Source organism: Orbicella faveolata, unplaced genomic scaffold, assembly GCF_042242905.1.
Source record: "Orbicella faveolata isolate gen_17 unplaced genomic scaffold, um_ofav_v1 contig_1, whole genome shotgun sequence".
Lineage (NCBI taxonomy): Eukaryota > Metazoa > Cnidaria > Anthozoa > Scleractinia > Merulinidae > Orbicella > Orbicella faveolata.
The window spans coordinates 2,867,083-2,893,738 of record NW_028301536.1 but is presented as its reverse complement, the minus strand read 5'-3'; the positions used below and the strand labels follow the sequence as shown (position 1 = coordinate 2,893,738).

Sequence of the window (26,656 nt, the reverse complement as noted above, 5' to 3'; positions counted from 1 at the left end):
TTCTAGCTCAAGCTTGTTCAGAGGTAATTTTTGTCAATTACGAAATATTCCCTAAGGGGTCATTTTTAACTTGGAAAATCCAAGTTCTACTGAGGTATAGATGGGAGATCAGCTCGATCCTTCCATCCCTCGTTCGATTCCTGTTAGACGTTTTGCGAATCTGCTCATGATCACAGAGTGAGTAGTTTAGACTGAAAATAGGTCTGGATAGTAAGAAAGGGCTAATGCTACCGAGGAAACGGAAAAAGGAAAACTTGTATTTGATTATTTGTTTGAGTTTTAAGGAACAGAACTTCTGAACAACAGAAATTGAGCATGCATGTTTGAAACCGACCTTTTGAAACCTGAGTAAGTCACGATTCGAGGAATCGATCAAATATTAACGCGTATAGAGTGAGACGTGACTACGATAGAAAGCTGCGACAAGCACCTGAAAACCCCCCCAAAACGACGAAATAGGCCAAATGGACAACAGAAACCAGGCAAGGTGAGTATATTTTATTAATTTTATTCAAAAAAAGTAACATTTTATTTCATTGCGCGATTTTATGCTTCGTTATTTTAAATTCCATACAATGCCTTGTACTAGAGCGCTCAAGTTCTCAACGGCCCAATGTGTAACACAACACCGCGCACGGGCAGTCACGTCTCACTCGATACGCCGACATAAATCATTAATATTTGATCGATTCCTCGAATCGTGAGTTTGGGATACCTGTGGTTCCAACTGTTAAGTTTTTAAAGGTAGTAGTGCTCAGTAGACACAGTTTTGTTTGAGTACTCCATTTTATGTCCTAATGAGGCGTTTGTTGATTGAGTGAGAAGCCTGAACAGGAGGCTTCTGTCAATCACTCACACTTTTAATACCACCCCTGGACCCACCCGTGGACATGATTTATAAACTGACACTGCAGCTAACAAGTGAAATTTAGGTGATAAGCTTGAAGAGTACCAAATAAACCTCAAATGATTTTTCAACCTCTCTAAAAAAAAAAGCATCTAGAGCAAACAGGTCTCCTAAGCAAGCTTTATCGACTTTACTCGTTAGGTAGCTCACAAATTGGCATACAGAGAAAAAAGGGTTACAGCAAAGGCATTCAACACATAGAAAAACAACGCTTCAAGAGTCAACTGACCTTCCTTTTCAGGAATAACCCTTGTTCTGAAAAAGAAAGGAAAAAATTGCCAAGTTAACAGGGTAAAGAAAACAGACGTACTGGAACCGGGCCATACGTCGGTAAGATTTGACTAGTTATTCTGCCGAGAACGAGCAATGCAGCAAAACAGAGGAAAAAAAATGTTACGTTCTAATTCACTACACTATACCTTCAAACGAACGTAAACTATTTACCACTTGAATGTCCGCAAAAACAGGTACAACGAAGCATGGGTGGATCGCATGCGGACCCTAACACTCTTATAACCTTTTCTTGAGATAGATTTCAAGAGAACTGAATATAATGCACTTTATGCTAAATTCTCAGATATCTTGTTTCTTGGAAATGGCTACACTGTGGTTCTAATGCGTACAAGTCCTTAGCCTCGTCACTTTTCCAGCGCACTTGAAGCCTTAACAACCTCCCGGAAACACTATGCGAGAGGTCGGTACTAATTAACAACAGAACTTCTTCTTTACAGGCCTGAACAAGGGTAACTGACTAGATTGGTCTATGCCGGCTGCTTAGATATACATACGCAATACCGCCACAGGACAATAATTACGCTCTAATATCTCGGCCACGTAGTCTAATACACAGTGTTAGACTACGTGGACTGCTAAAATTCAGCTCCTGAACATAAAACGGACGGACACAGCTGCCCTTCATAAGGTTTCGTGCAATATTTGAGGGATAAATCCCCTTTAGAACATCCAAGTGCTTCAGCTCACCAAGCAATCGCCGCTGCATATGACCAGTGTCATTTTTCTAAACACATCCATCCATCCTCCTCGTGACCATTGAGATACGACTTTTGAAAATCGCACTGCAGTAACACTTTTAAGTTAGCTTTCAAATAACCAAACACGCAAGACTTTCTTTACAAAAATTCCAGTCTAAGGGCGACAACGTTGCCTGTACAATGTACAGATCCCAGGAACGAATTCAAATTCCTTCCTAAAGTGACAGCTTCGATTCCATTCTGTAAGAAACAACTTTTCATAAACTGCTTATATTTACTTGTCAGTAGAGGCCAGGAACTGGACGAAGGCCATAGTGGTATCACGATGGTAGCCCTCGCCTTCTGGAGACTCACATAATGGAGGGAGCGAGTAACAAGAGGTACCGAAGGAACCACAAAACAGTTCTCAGACTCTAGATTTTGAGCAAAAAAGTCGACCCCTGTTGTCACCAGGTTCCAAAAACAAGAAAATAATGTTTGAAGCTTTGCTGTATAAAAATTATTCGAACAGTCAACTGTGTGCGAACCCATAACTCCGACTTCTAAACGGAGAAAAAAAAAATTCCGGAGTAATCTGCCAATCATGAAAGTCAATAAGACGAATGATATAATCTGCTCTCGTTTTCCGTTCGCGGGATCCACTGGACCTCCAAACTAATATTATGCACAGCGCAAAACTGGAAAATTTAGTCTAGACAGTTTTAAACAGTTAGTCTGTGCAGCTTCATGCTTCCCAATTGGACGATTTTTGCAGCCGACTGACTATCCGTGAACAACTTGACAAGGGAACCCTACAGTACTGGGGCGAACGATTCGAGAGAAAATCAACGGCGGCAAGCCCTCTCCAAGTAGAACTTTTGGAGCATTCGGATGGTTCCTAAAGTCCATGACAGATATGATCCTCATTAAGGGTGATAACTGAACCACACCCAGTAGCACTCGCATCGGAATATGTAAACGAAACGTTTAGGCTTATGAATGAGGAAACAATCCCGAACCTGGAGGTTCGGTGATGCTTTCTCTCTGTCTCTAAATACCGATTAACTAAAAATGTCTTTTTCGCAGGGCCCAGGAGCCCGTTTCTCGAAAGCCCCGGAAACTTTCCGGGCCTGTAAAGCCATTTTTAGCCTAAAACCCCTGGTATGAAGGAAACCTCTGTTCATATTAAGAGTATGTAAATAAAACAGCTCTGTAATCATAAAGTTTGAGATTTTGCTACGGCTCTCCGGGTGCGAAAACTTTTCGGGACCTTCGAGAGACGGGCCCCAGCTGGAATCGAGCCCTGTGATTGGCCTATTTTTTGCTTCTGCCTTCGACTCCGACAATCTAGTTTTCACAATATCAGATGGATACAGTCAAACCCCCTGTAGGCGACCACCCAAAAGGTCAAACCTAGCTGGTCGTTTACGGGAGGTGGTCGCTTTCGAGAGCTTAGGCCATATTGGCTCAAAATTTTGCCTCATTAGCATATGGTAACTGCGGAGCCCTACCCCATGTTTTAAATGTTTTATTTCATGTTGAAAAGTCAATTTCCAGAAAAAAATCCAGCACTTCCCGTTGAGAAATTTCCGTCTCTTATACAACGTAGGAATGTGATGTTGCAACACCTTTTTATTCAATGTTCGCTCCATTATCTGTCGAATGGTCGCTTACGGGAGTTTAAAAACAAAAGAAAATTTCAAACTTTTAGTTCTAAAAGTGGTCACGGTCGCTTACGAGTGGTGGTTGCTGACAAGAGGTTCGAAATATAGTGATTTGACTGGGGAACTTATCGTATTTTAAAAAACTGGTGGCTGAGAGGGGCTCCCAACCAGAGGTTCGACTGTAGTCATAAGCGCAAATTGGAAACTCTGCTTACGACTGCATGCCTAGATCGTATCGCTACAGGCTTCTCACTAGGGCTGCGACTATCCGACTCAAGGCAACTAATCAAACACAATTGCGATTTATTAAACCACTGTTTATTATTAAACAACCTAGAAAAATAGAAAAGGAACATATTGATACATTTTCCACCTTCTAGGACATTGCGTTGTTTCCTTTCTGAAACGTAATGTGAGAACTTTACATTATCAGGCCAAATTTCTGTCTCTACACATACAAACTTCAGACGGTTGAACGACCAACGACGGCCATTAAAAATTCGGGGTAGGAAAAGGCTAGGCTAGGCTTAACCGATTCTTTAAAGTAACAGCGCTTAGTGTTTTTAAACCTCCCTAACTACTGGATCAATGATTTAAGAGTTTGCTTACCTCCAATAAAATTAATATGATTTTTCAATTGTTTAAGTCGATACATCAACTACAAGTTACCAACAACAGTTCGTTTGATATCCTCTCAACAAACCACGGCGGAAAAATACTATGAGATGTAACAATGTTTGAAAAGCGAGTCGAGATAACAATGCCCTCAAATAGTTTATCCAGGGCTTGAAAAAAAATTAAATTCCAGCTTGACTTTGGACAAGCAGCTCTCAAATTTTGCTTGCCCAAGTTTGCAGATGACTTGCCTGATTCCTTGCTCATTGGGGAAGGAAGAATGAAAAGTTACTTCCCTGGCAGGACAATCTGCTTGTCCGGGGCAACCGGCACTTTTTTCAAGCCCTGAATACATTATACAAAATGCCGGGATAACCTTAAATACTGAGAAGGGAAAATGCTGGGAAATAACTACAAGTCAACTTTCTTCAGTTTAGACTTTTCACGAATAACCTTTGGTAAGAATGCTGCGAACCAACAAAGACACGGAAAGTGCTTTGCCTATATTGCAGGATTCACTTGCAGGTTCGCTTGTTACGACAACCAACTGTCAAATATTTTCTGAGTTGTATTTATCATCATCATCGATCACAGTCATTAAAATGACTTTATGGCCAAAAAGAGCGCACAGCCTTTCACTAAGCCAATACATTAGCTTTGTTGTGGTACCCAGACTTTCTTTCCTAAGCAAAAGGATATCTCTAAATTAATAAAAGAACTCTCAGAGAAGTATTTTACAGAGGCAGAACAGAATGTTTTCGACATTCTGCTTGGCAGTGAGGCTTAGAGGACACAAAGAAAGGGAATTGAATGACATGTTTATCCATTTCTTTTGTTTGTGTCCTCCAGGCCTTACTATCAAGCTGAATTTTAATGTCTCGACGGTGACCTATTGCCTAGTTCCTATACGGCTTTCTCTGAGGCCTTCACGGTCAATTGATCTCGGAGACCAAGGCGAAATATAGAGGCCTACGAACTAAGCAAAAAAAAAAACACACCAGAGTGGCGACAACAAACTTAAAAGAATCAAGGATGGAAAAAAATGGGCGAGATTTAGATAGAAGGCGAACCGCAATTGCGGCGAATTATTTTGTCCTTTGCCCGAGGTTTAGCTCGTTCCACGCAGAGCTATTGAGATAAAGCCCACCTGAACTTAAATAGTTATTGTATTGTACTATAAGTACTCGCGCACATTATGAATGATTTTTAGAGCTAAACCGGTCTTAAATATCTCTACTATAAACGATTAATCAGGACTAACTCTCAGTAATTTCTTCCTTAATGTACAAAAGTTGGCAACTATAGGAACTCTCATGTTGGCGAGTGTACCACCTTCGCATCGTATATACAGTGTCCTGTCTGTCGTCAGCACAGCCTCCCCCGGAAACACAACTGCCCCATAATACGTCTTCACAACTCGCCGTGTGGAAGTTAAGGTGATCCGGGGGGAGATGAGGAGACCAGGAGTAATAAACCACTCGTTTGTGATGCTACGACCGTTGTCCTCCCATTTTGTTGATCAATTCGTCGCATATTGCTGTAAGTTCTGCATTTTCGGATACCTGTAAAGAAAAAGCAGGAAAGAAAATATCTATCATAATCAGTCCTGTGGCCTGTTAATAGCTCTTTTTTACGCTTAATTTTTCTCATTTGCATCATGATAAAATTCAGCGTCGACACGAGGCAATTTCGGGCCTCCTCTACACTACGCCAGAGAAATTTGAAAACGTAAAACTATTTCGACGGTTAGGCCTACCGTCCACACTAATCCGTCACGAAAACAGAGCTTTTCGAAAACGCTCTTCAAACCGGAGGAATTTGAAAAAGTCGGCTTTGCGTTTTCGCTTGGACAGAAAACATTTTGAAAACGGTGCTTTCCGTAAACGGTTAGATCATGATAATAATGAAGGGCTGCAAATAATATTTTTTTTCTCTTGAAAGGACATATGTCCTACTAAGACACCATCTTCGTCAGACAAAACAAATAGTTGTCGGACATCACCAAAAGGAGTAAGATTTACTCAAGGCAGATTTTTATTCATCCTTACCGTAAAATAATTTACGATAAAAAGATTGCCCGGACATCATGCCCCACCACAGTTGGAATTTCGTCGGACATGGGCAAATTTTGGTCAGCGAATGTCCGATGACCGACTGTTATTTGCAGCCCTGTAACGTGATTTCCCCTCCCAAGTTTTCCGCAACCACAAATTCAAAATCGTTTAATGAACGGTGATTGTTGCGTTTTTAAAATTCTCCGGCGAAGTGTGGACAGGGCCTTGGGCAGAAATTACAAAAATGCGTGAAATTGCTGTCATCATACCTTCTGCTGTAGACTCATCTCTAAACTGGCTGACTTGGTTTGTTCTTTCTTGAGAGCAGCTCTCATTACAGCTATCTCAGACTCGTTGGATTTCCGTACTCGAGTAATCTCGATATTTGCACTAAAAAAAAATTAAAATAAAATAAACAAATGAAAAAAAATTAGTACGCAGAGCCGCAGCGACAACATCACCAAACAAAAGCAAAATAGCTCTAAGAGCGTTTTGTTTCCGGGCCGCCCCTTGCATAATAAAAACATAAAATGCTTTTTTCTTAACGTGGAAAAGTTTGTAGAGGACGTAAGCCGAAAAAGTTGACATGAATTTCTCTTGTTCATGACCGTTTCTATTTTTAGTAGATTTTGCACATAGCATTTTCGGTAATGGCGGCCATGTCTGTCTTCCCAAACAATAGCCATGGGAGAACAAACCTCATTTGCCAATGTAGACGTCTTTCACCGTCATTGATCTTTTAGGCAAAGATTCTAGTGTAAATATATGCCTGTTCTCAGCAAAAACAAGTCAATACAAACCTCTCGATTTTTTCTTCAGCGTGTTTCTTTAACAAGCGATACTTTTCTTCGGATTTTTTTAATTTTTCCTGGTAGTCAGTTGTTGCCTTTTTCAATATTTCTTCGTTCTGCAATAACAAAGGAGAGAAGTGCATTTCAATATCGTATATGAAACAATAAAAAAAAATCTACATTAAACAAAAGCCGCGTATATGACGCAAAAGATTCCTGTGATTTCTTTTCTTTTCGCTATTTCAAGGATTTACTAACAAACAGTAATTTCTACGAGGGTCTAGGAAATAAGACGAATCCCATAGGAAATCGAGCAATTTCAATTTTAGGGGACAAAAATCTTGTACCGGAATGTTAGGTATATTAAAATCCTTTTTGCATTTTCTAAGGCTGAAGCTAAAAATAATTGCCTGAAATAACACCAAAAACAATTTCCCATAGGAACTGGAGAAAAAATATTTTAAAGTTCAGAGAAGCTGTGCAAACTCAGGTAAAATTTCATCATCAGTGTCATTTCACCAATACTTTCAAGTGTTTCATATGAACTTCAAAATGAACTTTGTTTTCGACATCTGGTGTTGTTAGAAATGATTTCCTTTGAGAAGATGTTTAAAATAGTTACACAGAAGTTTCAATATGACGCAAATAATCGCCGTACAAAGTGTTTGTCCACTTGTTACTCGACCTTCTGGTGGATTCCTTCTTAAGTTAAATTTTCGGCGATTTCAAAGCTATTGGTTAAAATGTCAGTCAATTTCACCACTCACAATAAATTGGGTAGATATCAGATCACAGCTATCTGTTAAAAACCGAGTCACTTCTTAGCTTACAGTTAAAGGGTGTGACCAATTTTCAACGATAAAAACCCGCTTTTATCCTATTCGCTTTCGAGGAGTACAAAAAAAAACAACTAAGAAATATGTTATTCTTAAAAGGAACTTGACAGTAATTCACTAACAGGAAGCACGCATTACCTTTTTAAAGTTCTCCACCACTCCTTTGAGTTTCTCGTATCTTCTGTGAAGGTCTGAGAAGGCCGTCTCTACGGCTGTCAAGTCAGCTTGCAACTGTAAAGGACAAAAGGAAAATAAGCCTTAAATACACCGCATTCGACGGTTTCACGTATAAGACGCGCTGATATTCCGCGAGTTGAAGGCGCGTGCGAATGACGAAAACAAAATACGACAAACATTACACAAGCGCACGTTGGATATGAGATGGTAAATAGCCAACGAGGCGCGTAGCACCAAGTTGGCTATAATCCTCATATCCAACAAGCGCGAGTGGAATACTTGTTTTATCAAAAACGCCCCCAAAACATAGCAAACTAAACTAAAATAAAAATAAGGACGCCCCACAAAATCACGCGAAAGCTTACCATAACTGTAGAACATGGTATAATGGCTCATAACCCATGATGGCAAAGCCAATGAAAACTATCGAACTGTATTATGCAATGATCCAGTTTTAATAAAGTGCAATACGGGCTCACAGTCTGCTTGTTCTCTTAATCTAATACAGTTGGTTTGTTTCTTTGTGCCAGCTCACATTATCTGACACAACATTACCTGGTCTCTTTCTTTCGCTACTTCTGAAGTCGAATGGTTATATTGATCCTGAGACTTCTGATTCTTTTCTGTCAAGAGAAATTTAAGAATAGCTTTTAATAAGTAAACGCTCCATAGCGAACAACAGTGCCGCAGAATGGAAAAACCAGTAGCCAGCTATTTTAAACTATTTTCTTTTGTGTTATATGTAAGAGTTTCGGAAACAAGCTACAATTTTTTATATTTCGTAGCTGCCTATTGTATATGAAGGTGCATGGAGATCTTTGATTGACTGAAACGTTAGGAAAACTCGCAGTTGGCTTTGGGTGAGTATCAGGGGGCCGTTTGAGTCATAAAGGTCGACACACACGAGGGAACTAGTCACTGCAACAAGTCGCGGGGACAAGCTATTTTTGCCACAAAGTCTAGTCGCAGGGACTAACATTTCGTCCCTGCGACCAGTCCCTTAGTCTACACTCTTCAGGGGACTAGTTGAAGGGACTAGTGGCAGGGATTAGTCCCTTCGTGTGTGCCAACGTTAAGAGTTAGTTACCTATCATGTCTGCGATGGTCTTCTCGTATTCTTGCATCACGACCCTGCCGAAAATGGGCAACAGTTCATAAGGAGTGTTTTAAATATCTAAGTGTCAAAAACTCAAAATGTGGATATTACAAAATCCAACTTAAAGGGCCATTGTCACGATAAAGCGCATGTGCGGACTTGATTGACACAATTTTTAACCAATACAAATCTTAATACTATAGCAGGCGCCATGAAGTCGCCGCGGGTCAGCTTGGAGTCTCACGTGCCTTTCGAAAATCTCTTTATCCGCCAGCTTTTGACCTTTTGTTTGTAAAGAATATTTATCATGGTTATGTTGTGTGAAGGCCGTGTCCGTTGAATACAAGAACAGATACTCTACTTCCAACTTGCATGCACATCTGCAGCTCTTTGAAGATTCCGACGTTCGTCCTCCTATCTTTTCTTCATTTTCTTCTTCTTTTTTCTTTTTTTCTTTCGAAACGTCCGTCGGATAAGAAATCAAATCCCCACACATGCTCAGCAGCGTCTCAAATGACCTTTAACTCTTACTTAATCATTTTCGTCCCTAGGGTTGCGCTCCTATTGGTCAGCACCAAGAATCGCGACCTCTGGGCCGGTCCAACACTGGAATTCCGCGATTCACGGACTTCCCGTCAAATCTGACAAATCTGATAATTGGCTGTGAATACGAAACGAGTACTCTGCGTACGCTCAGAAAATCGGGTCCGGCCAAAGGTCGCGATTCTTGGTGTTGACCAAAAGGAACGCGGCCTCTGGGGACGAGAATATTGCTTAATAGGTTGGTAGGTAGATAAGTAGGTAGGTAGGTAGGATATGGTAGATTAGTGTAGATAAGACAACGAATTCTTGAACTGTTCTGGGGTGATCTACCTTAATTCTCCGGTTTCTCTCTTCAGCTGCTGATTTCTCTCCGTGAGTTCTTTACTTTCCATGTCACGAATCGTAGCCTCTTCTTTCATCTGAAAAATGCAAACAAAAATAGAAATTTCAACTACCATCTGAAACTAGATTTAGAAACCAGTCGCAGTGACCCAGCTCACCAGTGAACTTTGGTTCATCAGAACATGAATGGGAATTTGGATCTGATAGAATCACCTACTGCGATCAAACTCGGAACCAATTCTTAAGATCGAACTACCGACAAGAATCGATCGATTTTTAATCTGTATTAAACTTAGCTACAAGGGGACCTACTTGAATTAAGCCGAAGTTCTTTGATATTACTTTATTTGGCGATAAGTGTGACGTACCTGCTGACGCAAGGCCTCGGTCTCTTTTCTGACAGCCGCGGCGAACTCTTCCTTGCTATAAAACAACGCCTAGCGACCAAAAGAAAAAGAAAATACCGCATCAATACAGTCATACGTAACTGAACAACAACTGCAAGTTGCAAACATTAGCTTCTTTACCGAGATCACTTTAAGTGAAAGCTCTCGTAAGTGATTACTGTGGTGTAACACACTGCTTCAACAGTTGAACTCTTCTGCAGAAACCAAGCTGGAAGAGAATTAACTGGTCGTTACCGCCAGCAGTGGGGTTTCAAAGAGTTTTAAAGTAAGTGTATGGAAAGACCTGGTGTAAAACCTTCCAAATGACAGTACGTATAGGTTTTTGTCACGTCTTCAATTTATACAAATCATACATTACTAGCATAGCTTCAAAGATTGCGTGACGAGCCATATGTTATAATTATATTTACTTTTAAATTTATATTTCGTTTATGTGGAATACCTGTAAATTAGTTTTAAAAGTGTTTTGCTTCCACACTAAAACGTAAAACCGGTATTTTCAAATTCCTCCGGTTTGAAGAGCGTTTTCTAAAAGCTCCGTTTTAGTGACGGATTAGAGTGGACGGTAGGCCTAGCCGAAGAAAAAAAGCCGCGTTTTCAATCTTCTCCGGCGTAGTGTGGACGGGGCTAAAGGCCAAAGGCCTCACCTGTTTGCGAAGCGCGTCCGTCTCTCTCTTGACGGCTTCATCTAAGTCCTCTTGGCTGTACAACAGCGCCTAGCAAGTTAAACGTCAAACAAAGCGTCAAACGAGATGAAGAGTTATAATGTCAAGAGCTAACTGTGGAATGGGCGATTTTTGATTTATTTTGTTTACGTGGCTTCTCTGCGTGTGATTGGGCGAAAATGAAACAACAACAATGTTAGCGCTAAGCGAACGAAATTAAAAATGATGGCCAAGGCGAAAATTAAGTCACTATAGGTAAAGTCTGCATACGAGCCAAGTGGCCCATCAGGCCGGAGCTTATCCCGGTTTCTGTAGCATGAAGCGACTAGGAGTATTTCTACTCCCCCCTGGATGGGATGCTAGTCCATCGCAGGGTTACCCCCAGAGTTGAAGAAGGTCACTCCAAAAAGCTTATATTTTTGTCTTCGCCTATAGCAAGTAAACATTCAACTTTTACACTCATCGAAGTTTCAGCCACTAAAGTGCCTGCTATCCTAAAGAAATTCGTCTCGAAAGAAGCGACTTCGGAGGCCGCCGAACTGTACTTGGCAGCCAGGCCGTGTTTATGTGACGTAATTCCGACCGACATGAAATTGACGGGAAGGAGAAAAACCTGCAACTGACAAGCGATTATCCACTTCCCTATCTTCACTGCTTTCTGAATTCATTGTCGGAGTTTGGAGCATGTTTCGCTATAATACGGCTTTAGAGCAGCCGTAATCCAGAGTGGTAGTTAAAAGGGTTGTCGGAAGCCTTTTGGACAAAATGTCTTGGACTGAATGACGCCACGAAAACGCGGCCTGGCTGCTGAGTACTGTTCAAAATGGCGGCAACGATGTCGAATTTTGGGCTTCTTTGGAGACGAATTTTATAGGGAAAATCTGCACTTTAGAGGCTGAAACTTCGGTACGTTTTTATTAGCGTTGACAAAAAAAAAAAAAACGTTTTCCGGAGTGAACTTCACTTTTAAGTCCATAATAAGTTGAAATGTTATGCATAACTGTTGCCTTTGGCTGAAATATTAATCATGTGATTCTGAAGATGGTCGCTGTCATTCCAATAATAGTGCTGTTAACGCTTTGATCAACGGTCTATTTTCTCCTTGCAATTCAAAAATAGTTTCCAGCAGACAGGTAATAAGAATAAAGAAATTCATCAACTGAGGGTTATTGCCTTGATGTATCGCAAAACTCGCAGAACTTAAATGTATGGAAAACACCAATGAGATTTACCATTTTGAGCTTGGACACAGGAGATGATGGCATGGAGATGAACAAAACGCATGGGGATAAGTTAGTTAAACCGAAAAGTAGCGCATTTTACAAATCCCGAGCTAGGTGAAGCAAGGTAATGCGTAAAGAAAATAAACTTTACAAGAAAGCTAACAAAAGTTCTCCGCACGGCGAACACTGTTTCAAAAACACTTCATAGATTCATAGATAGTGAGAGAGACATTCACAGAAAATTGCAGACGACAAAAACTCAAAAGAACGTTGCGCTAACCTCTTTTTTCACGGCTTTTTTATGGTCCGAGTTCCCCAAACAACCGAATGCCCTGATAAAACTCCACAAATACATGATCTTTGTTCTGTGCTCTTTGATCGGGCCACTGATCACGTAATCAACAATGGAAAAAGCCGCAACACCCAGAGCGAAGTCGGCGAAGCCATTTCACCGCGCCAGAAAATTGCGAGCCTTTTAAAAAACGACATCCACAAATCTTCATGGCTCATTGACCTCTTCAAATGGCATTTAAAGTTCCGTTGCTTCAAATCTTGGCAATACCGCTACTTGTGTTTATAGCGCGATTTGAAAACCGCTATCCACCGGTGGTTTTTTCACGAACGGTTTTCGCGCGCTAATGGATTCCAAATAAAGCCATTACCACATCTGCAATCTGACATGACAGGTCACTCAGCATACTGACCAATGAAAAGCCAGCATTATCCCGGTAAGTACCCTTATACGGGTAGTGATCCGATGTTTATGTTTTTAAAATGCACGCCAAAATACCAGTCACATCGCTTACAGATCATTAATATTAAATGACCACAAAATCACTAAGGGATGAATCCGCAAGCCATCTGTTCGTTTGACAACAAGCAAGTCAAAACAAAGGTTCGCACGAAAAAATCATTTATTACGAAAAGATTTATACCACTTTCGTGTTAAATTGCGAATTTATTCTATACGATAAATTAAAAAAAGTTAATCTCTGTTCACTTAAATTTTTTAAACAATCGCTAAAATGGCTTCCTCGCAACATTTGAGCAAAACAAGTCGTAATTGTGGGATTTCATATTCCAAAACTTTGAACATGAAAACGAAATTCTTTCTACACAAACTCAAGGCTTATAAATATATTTGATCAGAAGTCAGGGATAGATTTAAATTCATGCCGCCAACAAATCTTAGTTTTGACCTGATTTCAAAGGCAAATAATAGCAAAACTGATTTGAAATTCCACCCCCAGAAGTAAAGAATTTTGCATGTAAAATCACCGTCTGAGACGATTACAAAACACTTTGTTATAAGGTTCAATTTTGTATAGTTATTAGTTTTGCTCGCATATTTACTCCAAAGACGCCCTACTATAAAAAAAATGTAGAGCGAAAGTACAGTAAGAATGTATCTGAGAAAATCGGAAACATGTTATCAGTCATACATGTATGCGGGCATAAGTAGAAACCCTTTGAAATCTGTCCATCGATGAAATTATCATTCATATTGACTCACACAAGAATGAAAGCAATACAAAGATTCAGCCCGAATTATAATCTGAATGGAATCTGGAATTTTAAAGCGAGCTGCGGGTGCCCATGAATGCTTAAGCTACCCAGAAAATCTGACCAAACGACAAAGTCAGAAGGAGAATTAAGACTACTACTTTGCAAAATACGTGTAGCACCAGTATGAAATACTTCGCGTTTGCAGTTTCAGAGGGCGAATAGCACAAAGAACAACTTACTTGAAGAAATTACCGAACAATTACTTGCAGTATAATTGTACGTTAGACCACAGTGATCCTATAAATTCAGCCGGATCTGATTTTAAATTTCTGTTGCCAAGCCAAAAAATCATTTCGCAACCTTTTTATGTTTACATGATTGTTCCAGGCACATGTCGGCAGAAAAGGTGAAATATTTCTTTCGCAAATACTCCATTTCAATCGAGTGTAATGCCGATAAAACACTTTAAAACACAACATTTTTGAAAACAAAAAATTATACATCGACGATGCAAGTATTTAGTTTTTACCTTCCCCCGTGGCGGTTCCTCCTCTTTCACCTCAATGTTGCTGATTTCTTGCGCAGGCTGTGTTTCCACAACGTTGTCAGATTGTTCCACAACAATATCTTCTTTTTCAACGCCGGTTTTGGCCCCCTGAAAAAAAAAATATATTACACACAAATGTTTTCGACTTGACACAGCAGGGGATATTCTTTAAAAATAGCTTGGGCTTCCGCTAGAGTCTGAAGGAAAATGCTGATAAAAATGAAAAATTTACATACCATTAACATTCCAAATAAAGCTAGAAAATTGTGGGCATCGTCATGCAAAAGTCGGTGATAAAAACTGAAGCGTTCATCAACTTACGAGTAATTAATGGCAATTTTAATAAGTCTCGGGGTAAGAAATTATTAAAAATTCGTGGTGGATCGAATGAAAGGTTTTTTTTAAATATGGGATCTTTAACGGAAAGAAACTGAAACACTTGACAGGAATATTTGAAAAAGCTACGAGTCATAATAAAATTAACTTGTGATGTCGGAATTTTTCTCTCTTTCGTGTTAGGTTTATTTTATCAATGAGCCGACGAATCTTTATACATAAAATTAATGAAAATCCCGCAAAATTAAAGTCATTTAAAGTATCACCGGGGTGGGAGGGAGGAAAACAACAAAGCGGTCTTTTTGTGGTGTCACGCATTTTTCCTCCCCCTAAAGAGACGATTACGTGACAAACTACTGTAACAGAACGGCTGGGCTTACAACTACGAAGTACAATGTACTTAACGCTTGACTGAGCATTCCAACTATTCCCCAAGGCAGTCATCTATGACGAATGACGAAATGACGAAATACTTACCTCGTTCACTCTAGGAGAGAAATTCAATAATCTGTCTACTCCACACGGACTGTCAGCCTGTTCTAACAATGCATGTTCCCTGTTAATATGGTGTCCAGGTAACACTGAGGACCTCGCACGGGGCGCTGGGGAATCCATCAACAGAAGGTTGTCACCCATGCTGGCGTGCACAATGCAAACAAACACATAAGTAAATAAATAACAGCAGATCCATGACCAGGAAGAGAGAAAAGGCAGGGACAGACAGGTTAGGTAATAACAAGATAATTCAAGTGCTTAAAATAAACCCTAGTTTCTTACTGAATGGAACAACTAGTAGAAAAATTGTACCTTCCCCTGGAAGTTAGGTTAAAGATTAAGAGCAAATAATCTTGTAAGTACACGATTCAAAATACAATACAATGATCCTCACCCCTCCTCCCCTCCCCCCCCCCCCCCCGCCCTACAGGGATTGGGACCAGATCTACCCAGCAGCATAGCTAAACAATGCTCCAGATGAGCAGGTGGGTGGGGTGAGGTGGGTGTCACATTAAAAAAAAAATTAAAAAAATAAACTGACTAGTTCTGCCTCCACCAACCCACCAGAAAAATAGAAATAAAATTAAGTACCCAAACCGCTGAACAACGAAAAATACATCCAAATGAAAATTAAACGAAGAGAATGATCACAATAAAACTTGTGTAGAACCCTCACCTTGGCAGCTTTGGTGGTACCTTATCTCTCATGCCCATTGTGCCCTTTGCTGCTGAATCAATATTATTATAATTACAATTAACTATTTGCAAGTGGAATTGATAATGGTGAAACCATCTCAAAAGTCAGGGGTCTTATTATGGCTGTGAGGATGATTCTGTCTGTCTGGCTTGGCCATCTAGAGGAAAGGTTTTCTTATAAAGAAGTTCAGTTCAAATAGTTTTGCCCGCCTGTGAATACCAGTTGTCCTCCTGCTGTAAACGTTAATGAAACCCCTATCAAAAGTGTGAAATTTACGTACCTGTCTTACTTAATCACTTACTCACTTACTCATTCTCTTCATCCCGGCTGGGACATACATGTAAGGCCACATTTACAAGGCTCTTACCCTTGGGACAAGTAGCTCTCAAATTTTGGTTGCCCTGGGCAAGTCTTAGTTTGCTCTTTTAATGATTTAGTTGGCAGACAACTTGCCTGATCCCTTGCCCATCGGGTGAGTGAGAATGAAAAGTTACTTGCTTAGAGGAATAATCTACTCATCCCAAACAACCGGAAGGCACTTTTTTTCAAGCCCTGATTTAGGTATCAATGTCAAAAATACCCCTTGCCTTGCTACGTGTACTTACCTGGACTTTGAGGAGTTGCCCCCTTGACAAGTGGATCAAACTTAACATACAGAGACTGACGGGCCAGGGCTGACTGAAAGAACAAAATAAACAGTTCATAAGTATAGTTTAACTGTACACATCTGATCTAAACCAAGAGGATCAAACCACTGACAGAAGCATTCCAATTTCAATGTTCAACTACTTAATAGAAATCTTGGCAGTAATCTTCACTAAAAAGAACATTTTTATGCAATTAACCAAGACAATGTATTGCAGCAATGAAAGACAACGTAACACACTGCAATGTAATACAATACAATGTAATACAATACAATGTAATGCAATATAATGTCATGAGGGTAGTCCATGCTTCACTCTGCTATTCACTGTTTTGGAATGCCTCAACAATTTTGCTGACAATCGGTCATCTTCTCAACAAGTTTTGAAGAGCAAGGGAAAAGATGAACAACTGCAACCAAGGAAGTAAAAATTAGCCAGAAAACTTTGCTGAAAAATGACCACCTAAGAACTTGTCTGACCATTCTTAATTTTCTGCCTGAAAAACCATATTTAACTGTAATCTAAATTGTCTGCCACCTTTCCAGCGAGATACAGTCAAAATTCCACCTGATAGAAATCTTACTTAGTTATATAGAACTCTGCTGTCATGGTCAATATTCAAACAAACATCTGTATTTAAGTAACAACTAATAAAATTTAGTTAACATAAAGTAGTTTAACACCATTCTACTAAATCAACTGTCCTTTAAATTTTCTTTCTTTTGAGCTACAAGGACTGAGGCTTAAGGATATAACTTTGACTAATAGCAATTATGCCTAAGTTCTGTGGCAAGTCTAACAAAGTCTTGTTTGGCTGATAAGCTTTACAAGCTGCCTTGACAAGAGAATAACTCTTCCAAAATTTAATTCATACGGTCACATGTAATCAGTTGACCCAAACCAGCAAGCACATGGCAATTACATGCAACACTCAAAGAGGACTTCCTCAGACAAAAAATTACCGGTATGCCCGATGAATTAAATCATATCCGAAACCTTTTCTTTTCCTCAAAATAATATCACCTGAGATAATTGCTTAATATATCTTCTAAGTGCTCCTGGGATTGCCAAAATTTAGAAGTCTTGTACATGTGAACACAAATTAAACTACTTACTTACCTGCAATCTTAACGAAGATTTTCTTCATTTGTGATTTAATTTCACTGAATTGGGATTACCAGTATATTTTTTCCAAGCCTGACAACTTGTGAGGTCTGTACTATATTTGCTTGTTATTCAGTCAATGAGATCAATCCTGGCAGGTGTTCAAGTGTGACATATTTACCTTAAACTGGCCAATATAGGCAGAGTGCAGCATCAAAATAAGAACCGAGACAGGCCACATAATTTGTCTGAAAAGACCTCCATGGCATTATAAATAATTCATAACCATCGTCTGGCAGGGGTTTGAATTGAATCAAAGAATGATCTCATTGTACAATTTTGTGGCCTAATTCAATTTGAAGATCACTTAAAATTTATATCATTCAGGATCTACAGTGTAATAAACACAGGGTGACAAAACTGAAGAGAAATCAAAGACCCATAAAACAGGTACAGTACTTTGTCATGACAATTTGGACATACTTGTAACTTAATTAGGCTAGTGTAGTCTACATCGATTAGAGACAATGAAAGAACACTGCTTGAAGAAATTGATACGATACTCAAAAGCTTTACATGTACAGGTATTAAAATTTACATTTTACTTAATACATTTTACTTAATAAAAAATTTTCAAATGAAAAGTGAAAACAGCTATACCAGACAACAGACAAGTAGGTATTAACAATGTAACTGTTATTTACTCAGGTACAGCTGTAGATATAAAGAACTTGACACTTCTTTTTGAGGCACAGGAACAACCTGCTTCTTATGAGTTCTTTAATTTTATGATAATGAACAGAGATCACAAGTTAATATGAGTCAATAAATCCACTTAAAAGTAGGATATTTTTTATTGCAGAAGCTGCTAAAAGAAAGGATTAAAACAAATTAATTTTTGGATTAAATTAATACATTGTAGGATTAAGTTGTACTAATGTGAGAATGAGATGAACTTTGCTGTGCATTTCAGAAAGTTGAACGTCATTAATTTCAAGTAATGAATGTACACACAAAAAAAAATCATTCAAAAAGCACTCAGCACTTACCATTTCAAAGTCTTTATCACTATTGCCGCACTGCTCAAGATAGTCAAGTTCCCACATAGCTGTTGTAAAAACACAATCAGAACATCACACACAGTGACCAGTGTATTGGGCAGAATCATTCATACCCAATTAACCTACAGTACACAATGTCACAGTGCAGATAAATTTTAACAATACCAATGTTAGTCAAGTAACATTGCTGTAGCATTGCAAGAAATATGTAGTTTGGGTTTTGGGGTGGGGGTCTGTAAGTCTAAGACCACAAAATTTAAAGAAAGGTATGAAGCATAAATTAATTGGAATTTCCAGAGGGGCAAGGGGAGGGATGGATTTTTCTGGTACCACACATTTATCTATTTATTTCTTTACGATAACTGCAGAAATTTCTGCATGCTCAGTGGCTAGTTTTCCTTGTCAATAAGTGGACGGACACATAAATTTATCATTTATGCGATGCATCAGCAAGCAAGAACGGACAATTTGTTATTGTAAAAAACAAATCAAGACATCAGTTTCTAATACATCTGTCCTGTTATTGACAATGAATTTTATCATAACATTGTCAAAGCAGCTACGTTGACAATGTTGACAAAATTCATGATCAATAAAGGACAGATGCATGAAAAACTAACATCAATTTGTTAATTCTTTGTTTTGAGATATTAAGCACTAACAATGCTACATGTACTTTGAAATGAAAACCTTACACCCACAAAATTCTTGTCTTGAAAAAGTTGTGGGCTTGTTCAATGTACATGTAAGTGTAAATAAAATACATGATATCAGAAATGATATAAGTACCTTCACTAGCTGGTTTAAACGCATCATCTCCAAACTGATCGTCATCCTCTTGTTGATTTTCAGCATCCTTTGCAAACAAGTCCTGAATGTCTACAGTCTTTTCACTGCTGACCAGATCTTCAAGAGCTTGATCCTCTTGGAACTCATTCTCAAGGTCTGAGGGATTCACGGAAAACAGTCCAGCAGACTTGTAAGAGCGTTCGTCACTTGTTATTTCCTTCAACAAGTTATCCGTTCTAGTATTTCCCATTAAAAGCACATCGTCTTCTAGATTGTCATTTTCATGTGGAGCTAGGAGTTTGTCAATGTCTTCATTGCTATCCATTAAATTATCTGCAAAGCATACATAAAGTTTTATTTAGTATTATAATTATAATTTTATTACACAAAATTAGCCTGCTGCTGAACTGTATCAGCTTGTAAAAAAGGACGACTTCGCTACGTGTACATCTACCCCAAACTCTGGTATCTTGAACTCCTCCATATCCCAAACTCAAATCACTTTCCCTTGTATGATAGTATCATGTGCTTTTTCAGTCAAGCACTATTAGCTACATGACTATGTATATTGAACTGCACTCATTCTAAAGGCTCAAACAAAACTCTTGCCCTTCAACAAGAAGCTCTTAAATTTTGCTTTCCCATGGCAAGTCTTAGTTTAATTTTTTCTTAGTTATTTACCGCTTGGCAGACGAATAGTGGAGTTCACACTCTAAGGGGCATTAATTTAGCGGTATGGGTTATTAGCCAAAGGGCAAATTTACAAAGAAGCAAAGCCGTGAACAAATGTTTGTCTTTATAATTCCATTCCGATTTCACATTTGGAGACAAAACATATACTGTAGATGGAGAAACGCCTTTTTACCAGTGTCTTTGATTGAGTGATTGTTGTGGGCATAGGATTATTTTTACGGTTAAAACCAAATTATTTGATTAAGTCTTAGCCACTCAAGCCACAAAAATAACATCTCAGTCACTCTGATAAGTACATGTAGGCTAATGCCTAGCTAAATCGACTCTAATAAAAGTAGAAAAGAGGTTTCTGCATTTACAGTAAAAGTTTCTTCTTGAAAATGAAACTCAGAATGGAAGTATGAAGAAAATCTATATTTTGCTCCTGTTTCTTTACAACCTTGGCCTAATAACCCATAATGCCCCTTAGAGCGTGAACTCCTCTATTGCCTGGGCCCTTGTCCATTCGGCAAGTGAGAATGAGAAGTTACTTGCCCAGTAGGAAAATCTGTACTTGTCCTGGATGACTGGACGACCGTTATTTCAAGCCGTGATTGTGTATCAAATTGGTTTCCCTTGTGAGTTCAAGGTAGCACAGTTTAAGTGAAATCCTTTTGTAAGACTCAGTGAGCATCTTCCAGGAGGTCAGAAATATAACAAAGAACTAACTTTACTACTTTTGTTTTGAAATATCTTAACCAAGTTCACTATATATCAAAAACCCCATAGCGAAGTTAATCACAAGTGCTGCAAACCTTGTTCAGGTGATGTCCTCTCACTGCCGATAGGTGAAAATGTCCGTGGACAGTCATTGCTATCGATTTGAAGCTTTGAAAAGTCTGACACGAGCTCTCCCTCTAGATCATCATCACCTGCATCCAAATATGCTGCACTCCCATCACTGATATCATCACTGGGGGATATTTCCGGTGCATTTATTTCTGGGAGGTCAGAACTTGTTGTCATATTTGCTGCAGTAGTTGCTTGCTCACTGTGAAGTTGGTTGAAAATAAAATCATCAGTCATGATAAACAGAGCTTCATGCATTTTCTCTTAATCAATCAGCCTCAACTATGAAACACCAGCTTAAAGAAGCACACTTTGAGAACTGAGGTTTCAGAATTAAGAGGTCCAATGTTGTCTAGTGGTGCTTCTTTCAAAACTGGCTCCATAAAATTAATTAATATTTAATTTATCATTTCACCCTTGACACCTCCTGTTGACATTATGCACCATTAAAAGAGATGTTTTGAACCTTTATTTTAATAAGCAATACATTTCACTGCATGTAAAATGTTTTGAACAGTACATGCACAGTATGGTAACCATTTTGTGTTTACAAGTCAACTCCTCTTACCTACATGTAAAGCAGGGCAAGTCAGTTATAAGTTTGTCAACTAACTCCTGTGGAAGGAAAACAATGCGGTGTTTGTTAAACAAGTATTGTACAGGCATCTATGAAAATGAGGTATGCCTAGTTTTATTGGCCAATGAATTTTTCAAGATCAGCATCAGGGCTGAAAAAAGTGCTGTCCAGCCGTTCAGGACAAGAAGATTTTCCTGCCAGGCAAGTACATGTAGCTTTTCATTCTTGCTTGCCCAATGGGCAAGGACCCAGGCAAGTTGTCTACCAACTAAATGCTAAAAGAAGTAAACTGGGGCAAGAAAAATTGATGGCTGCTGGTCCAAAGGGCAAGCTGGCATTCATTTTTTTTTTCTAAGCCTCGACTATGTAGCTCATGCAGACCTAGAGGAACTAAATTCTCTTGCAATGCAAGAAATATTCATGCCATGACCTCAGGAGACTAAAACCCACAAAAACTCCATTCATATGAAAACATCTTGCTGCATTTCTAGCCATGAATGACTAAGAGATTCAGCTTGGCTGGATGCTGTCATGTGTAATAACCATGGGCTTAATGTAAATGGTCATCAGAAATAAAACATAGGAAATATTTCTCACTCTTACTATATCAATGTACAGTTTGTGATCTTCCTTGGTTACAACTTGAGTTCTCTCTGTCCAATTTTGCTCCTCGTCAAGTTTCCGAATTTCCTCCCAATAGTGGAGTAATTCTTTGCTGTAAGGGATTGTGTGACGCACAGGAGAATTTTTAAAGGACACCTGTTATGTAAATGAAGACAAGCCAGCATAACAATATTGATAATTGATTGATGAGAGAACTCTTAATTCAACAGACGAAGTGAAAAGTAACCTATTTTGAGCAGGTACATGGAATATAGGGTCCCAAATCCTCCACTTAAATGTCCTCTCAAGGAGGCACCTACGTATTGTTGATGAGGAATGGTGAAATATCTTTTCATACATCAGGTTTCTAATCTCCCATCCAAGACAGATACAAGAGTGTCATTTCTTTTTACAGATACAAAATGCAGGCAAACATCTATTAGAAAGGCTCAAATTATAAACTCTGAAGAATCACTTAACATGTACATTATTTTACACGTTTACAAAACGTTTGCCATTAAAATTACAAACATGTTCATATAAAATGAATAAAAATGTCAAAATATTGTAATTAGCAGTGATTATAACTTCACAGCGGTACATGCACATTAATATACTTAACCAATAATTGCATAAACGATACTGATGCATGTAAGCTTATTCAATGTTTGTGAAATTAAAGTTTAAGTTATTGTTGGGTTTAAAAAAGGTTAGATTCAGCTCCTATTAAATTGTATTAAATTAAAGAAAGTAAAAAAAAAAAAAAATCCTGCCAAGCCGACAGCGAACTGAGTAGGATCAAATGTTTTATTCACGAAATTAGCCATGGGAACGGTGATATGATCGAAAATATAACAAGGAAAGATTATTATCGCCAAAAGATGCATGGACAAACCACTTTGTTATACCGCTAAGTTACATGAAGAGGGCTTCTTGCCATGCAAATGACACTTGAATCCCAAGATTATATGCAAGTTGTGTAAACTACTTTTCATGAAAAATGTAAAAAGCCTTCTTCGTGACCGATTGTAACCCTTCGCCTGGGGCCGGTCTATCTGTGAAGCTAGGTTATTAAAAGATTGTTTTCTGTCAAAACTAACCAACTGAGCAGAAACACAGTGCTACTGGTTAAAAGTGACATTAAACTATTTCCTTGTGTTAACCACGCCTATTGTACATACTTTCGACGATTTTTTCGGCTCCAAAAGGCAGTTTCCTTTTTGGGAAGACTTCAATATCGACACGACTCGCGGCTTCTCCCCATTTTGACAATTATCTGGGATGCCCTGGTTCTCTTTATCAGCTAATTCCTGACTTGACGTCCTAAAATCCATTTATCATAAAACGTTAAACCCTGCGAACCCTAAAATATCCCGCAAACAATAAAACAACAATAAAATTCAAAGTTTTACCATTTCGTGAACCGTTGGCCGCCTATTTTCCTGAGCCCGCGTGAACACTGACCGTCGTGTAGTAAGCATGCGCACTGCTGTCTCTCCTCCCCAGTGCTAATCGTCTTAAAATCTTAGGAAGAAGAGGCACCGGAAGAAGAAAGAATAAAAACTGGATTGGACTTAAGGATTGAAGAAGTGGAGCTATTAAAAGAACTATGTTTCTCAAATCTCCAGCTCTTTTCTCTAGCAAGAGAACGCAAGCAAAATAAATACCGCGGGAACAAGCGCGAACGTCAGTGGGTTTCGTTTCCACGATTCCCGCGCGTTCGCTTCGCTCTCACCCTTATACTGAAACTAAGAGGGGGAGGGGGGGGGGGGGAAGAAACCGCTTGACATTTCCAAAAAAAAAAAATTCTCAAAATTTCTCATCAAGGTGCTCAAAAATGAAAATAATTTAATCTTTTTGACCAGAAGTTTCTCAGAAGTGCTTTGGTTGAAATATGCTAATTGTCCTTTTAAAACAGAAGCTTTCTAAGCGTTTTTCGATGCATAAACACTAAAAGGTGCTCGTTAAAATAAGCAGAAATTGTTTCGAATGTATAAAAGTCGGCACACACGAGGGGACTAGTCGCTGCGCGCGCGACTAGTTCCTGCAACTAGTCCCCTGAAGAGTTTACACGAAGGGACTGGTCGCAGGGACTTGTCCCACGAAGAGTTCACAGGAAGCGTTTTGAGGAACAAGTCGCAGGGACTTGTCCCAAAAATTCAAACTGGTTTGATTTCGTGGGACTAGTCACAGGGACCAAAGTTGGTCCCTGCGATTACATTTTGAAGCAAAAATGGCCAGTTCACACGATGGGACTTGTCCCCGCGACTTGTTGTAGGGATTAGTCGCAGGGACCAAAGTTAGCCCCTGCGACTAGATTTTGAAGCAAACATGGCCAGTTCACACGATGGGACTTGTCCCCGCGACTTGTTGTAGGGATTAGTCGCAAGGACCAAAGTTAGCCCCTGCGACTAGATTTTGAAGCAAACATGGCCAGTTCACACGATGGGACTTGTCCCCGCGACTTGTTGCAGGGATTAGTCGCAGGGACCAAAGTTAGCCCCTGCGACTAGATTTTGAAGCAAAAATGGCCAGTTCACACGATGGGACTTGTCCCCGCGACTTGTTGTAGGGATTAGTCGCAGGGACCAAAGTTAGCCCCTGCGACTAGATTTTGAAGCAAAAATGGCCAGTTCACACGATGGGACTTGTCCCCGCGACTTGTTGTAGGGATTAGTCGCAAGGACCAAAGTTAGCCCCTGCGACTAGATTTTGAAGCAAACATGGCCAGTTCACACGATGGGACTTGTCCCCGCGACTTGTTGCAGGGATTAGTCGCAAGGACCAAAGTTAGCCCCTGCGACTAGATTTTGAAGCAAACATGGCCAGTTCACACGATGGGACTTGTCCCCGCGACTTGTTGTAGGGATTAGTCGCAGGGACCAAAGTTAGCCCCTGCGACTAGATTTTGAAGCAAACATGGCCAGTTCACACGATGGGATTGTCCCCGCGACTTGTTGCAGGGATTAGTCGCAAGGACCAAAGTTAGCCCCTGCGACTAGATTTTGAAGCAAACATGGCCAGTTCACACGATGGGACTTGTCCCCGCGACTTGTTGCAGGGATTAGTCGCAGGGACCAAAGTTAGCCCCTGCGACTAGATTTTGAAGCAAACATGGCCAGTTCACACGATGGGACTTGTCCCCGCGACTTGTTGTAGGGACTAGTCGCAAGGACCAAAGTTAGCCCCTGCGACCAGATTTTGAAGCAAACATGGCCAGTTCACACGATGGGACTTGTCCCCGCGACTTGTTGCAGGGATTAGTCGCAAGGACCAAAGTTAGCCCCTGCGACTAGATTTTGAAGCAAACATGGCCAGTTCACACGATGGGACTTGTCCCCGCGACTTGTTGCAGGGATTAGTCGCAGGGACCAAAGTTAGCCCCTGCGACTAGATTTTGAAGCAAACATGGCCAGTTCACACGATGGGACTTGTCCCCGCGACTTGTTGTAGGGACTAGTCGCAAGGACCAAAGTTAGCCCCTGCGACCAGATTTTGAAGCAAACATGGCCAGTTCACACGATGGGACTTGTCCCCGCGACTTGTTGCAGGGATTAGTCGCAGGGACCAAAGTTAGCCCCTGCGACTAGATTTTGAAGCAAAAATGGCCAGTTCACACGATGGGACTTGTCCCCGCGACTTGTTGCAGGGACTAGTCGCAGGGACCAGTCCCCTCGTGAGTGCCGACCTTAACTCCGTTCAGAAGGAAAAAACTGCTCCAAGAGTAAGACCATCCAACTTTAAAAGTTGATACATGTATTGAAATTCAGAGCTATTATGGTTTCCGCCTCTTTCACTAACTTACTAGTAGCCTCCTACAGAGACGTTCTCTGGGCTCGTCACGCGGTTTGCCTCCCTTCGTGGGGAAAGAATCAAGATTGCGTGACGAGCCCACAGAGCGCGTCTGCATAGTAGGCTACAACTTAATTAGGCGGTCGTAAGTTGTATCCAGTTTTTACCCACCCCCCCCCCCCCCCACCCTCTCCCTTAATACGCACATCCCAGTTGCGAGAGTTTCTGCTTGGTCAAAATTTTACCACCCACATCGTTACTTTGCCGGGGCAGTGAGCAGCCATATTAATTCGCACTGAGAATTCCGTAACTTTTGGCTGACTGAAGAGAGAGTGCCCAAGCAACTGTTAGCACGTTACATTGCAATCCTCGGAAAAAAAGAAGGGCAGGGTGGGGTCGCAAGAGTTAATTTTAAATCCGATCTTCATCAACGGACGGGGGAGAGGAGAGGAAGAAAACGCATTGAGAGGAAAAACGCCCTGGGGATAGGGTCGGGATTGAAGCTACGGGCGACAGAGAGGGAGAGGAGGAATTTCAAATAGCTGGGGATTGGTGACCGGTTTTTGAAAATTTCATTTTTTACTTATTACAGTATATCCTTGAAAATGTCCATGGTAGTGAAAGATGTCAGGTCAGTGACGTAATAGGACAACAGGACAGCAGTTAAAGCTTGATTGGTTAATTCTCTAT

At 40.0% G+C, this 26,656-nt stretch overlaps 1 protein-coding gene across 4 annotated transcripts; it reads right to left on the bottom strand.

The window, feature by feature from the left end:
* Window positions 1-3,838: 3,838 nt before the first annotated feature.
* On the bottom strand, window positions 3,839-23,656 carry LOC110052432 (transforming acidic coiled-coil-containing protein 3-like). Of its 4 annotated transcripts, none has more exons than XM_089284917.1 (20): window positions 23,587-23,656; window positions 23,356-23,497; window positions 22,169-22,330; window positions 21,563-21,609; window positions 20,961-21,196; window positions 19,474-19,806; window positions 18,673-18,731; window positions 16,478-16,550; window positions 15,852-15,903; window positions 15,158-15,317; window positions 14,327-14,452; window positions 11,051-11,119; window positions 10,365-10,433; window positions 9,985-10,073; window positions 9,103-9,146; window positions 8,571-8,638; window positions 7,977-8,069; window positions 7,012-7,118; window positions 6,481-6,601; window positions 3,839-5,719 (listed from the first exon to the last, which is right to left on the bottom strand). In XM_089284917.1, the coding sequence occupies exons 5-20, from the start codon at window positions 21,169-21,171 to the stop codon at window positions 5,648-5,650; spliced, it is 1,746 nt and encodes a 581-aa protein (XP_089141043.1). In that variant the 5' UTR covers window positions 21,172-21,196; window positions 21,563-21,609; window positions 22,169-22,330; window positions 23,356-23,497; window positions 23,587-23,656; the 3' UTR covers window positions 3,839-5,647. The 4 variants fall into 4 exon arrangements, with proteins under 4 accessions (XP_089141043.1, XP_089141049.1, XP_089141040.1 ...); XM_089284923.1 differs by having other exon boundaries at window positions 22,175-22,330; XM_089284914.1 differs by lacking the exon at window positions 23,587-23,656 and having other exon boundaries at window positions 23,356-23,508.
* Window positions 23,657-26,656: the final 3,000 nt, after the last annotated feature.

Coding starts and splice junctions, on each gene's coding strand:
- LOC110052432 (XM_089284914.1), bottom strand. CDS start 23,508: ATGGATTTTAGGACGTCAAGTCAGGAATTAGCTGATAAAGAGAACCAG. Junction 10,434..11,050: donor CGGACGCGCTTCGCAAACAG/GTGAGGCCTTTG, acceptor TTTGGTCGCTAG/GCGTTGTTTTATAGCAAGGA. Junction 8,070..8,570: donor TAGCGAAAGAAAGAGACCAG/GTAATGTTGTGT, acceptor TGTCCTTTACAG/TTGCAAGCTGACTTGACAGC.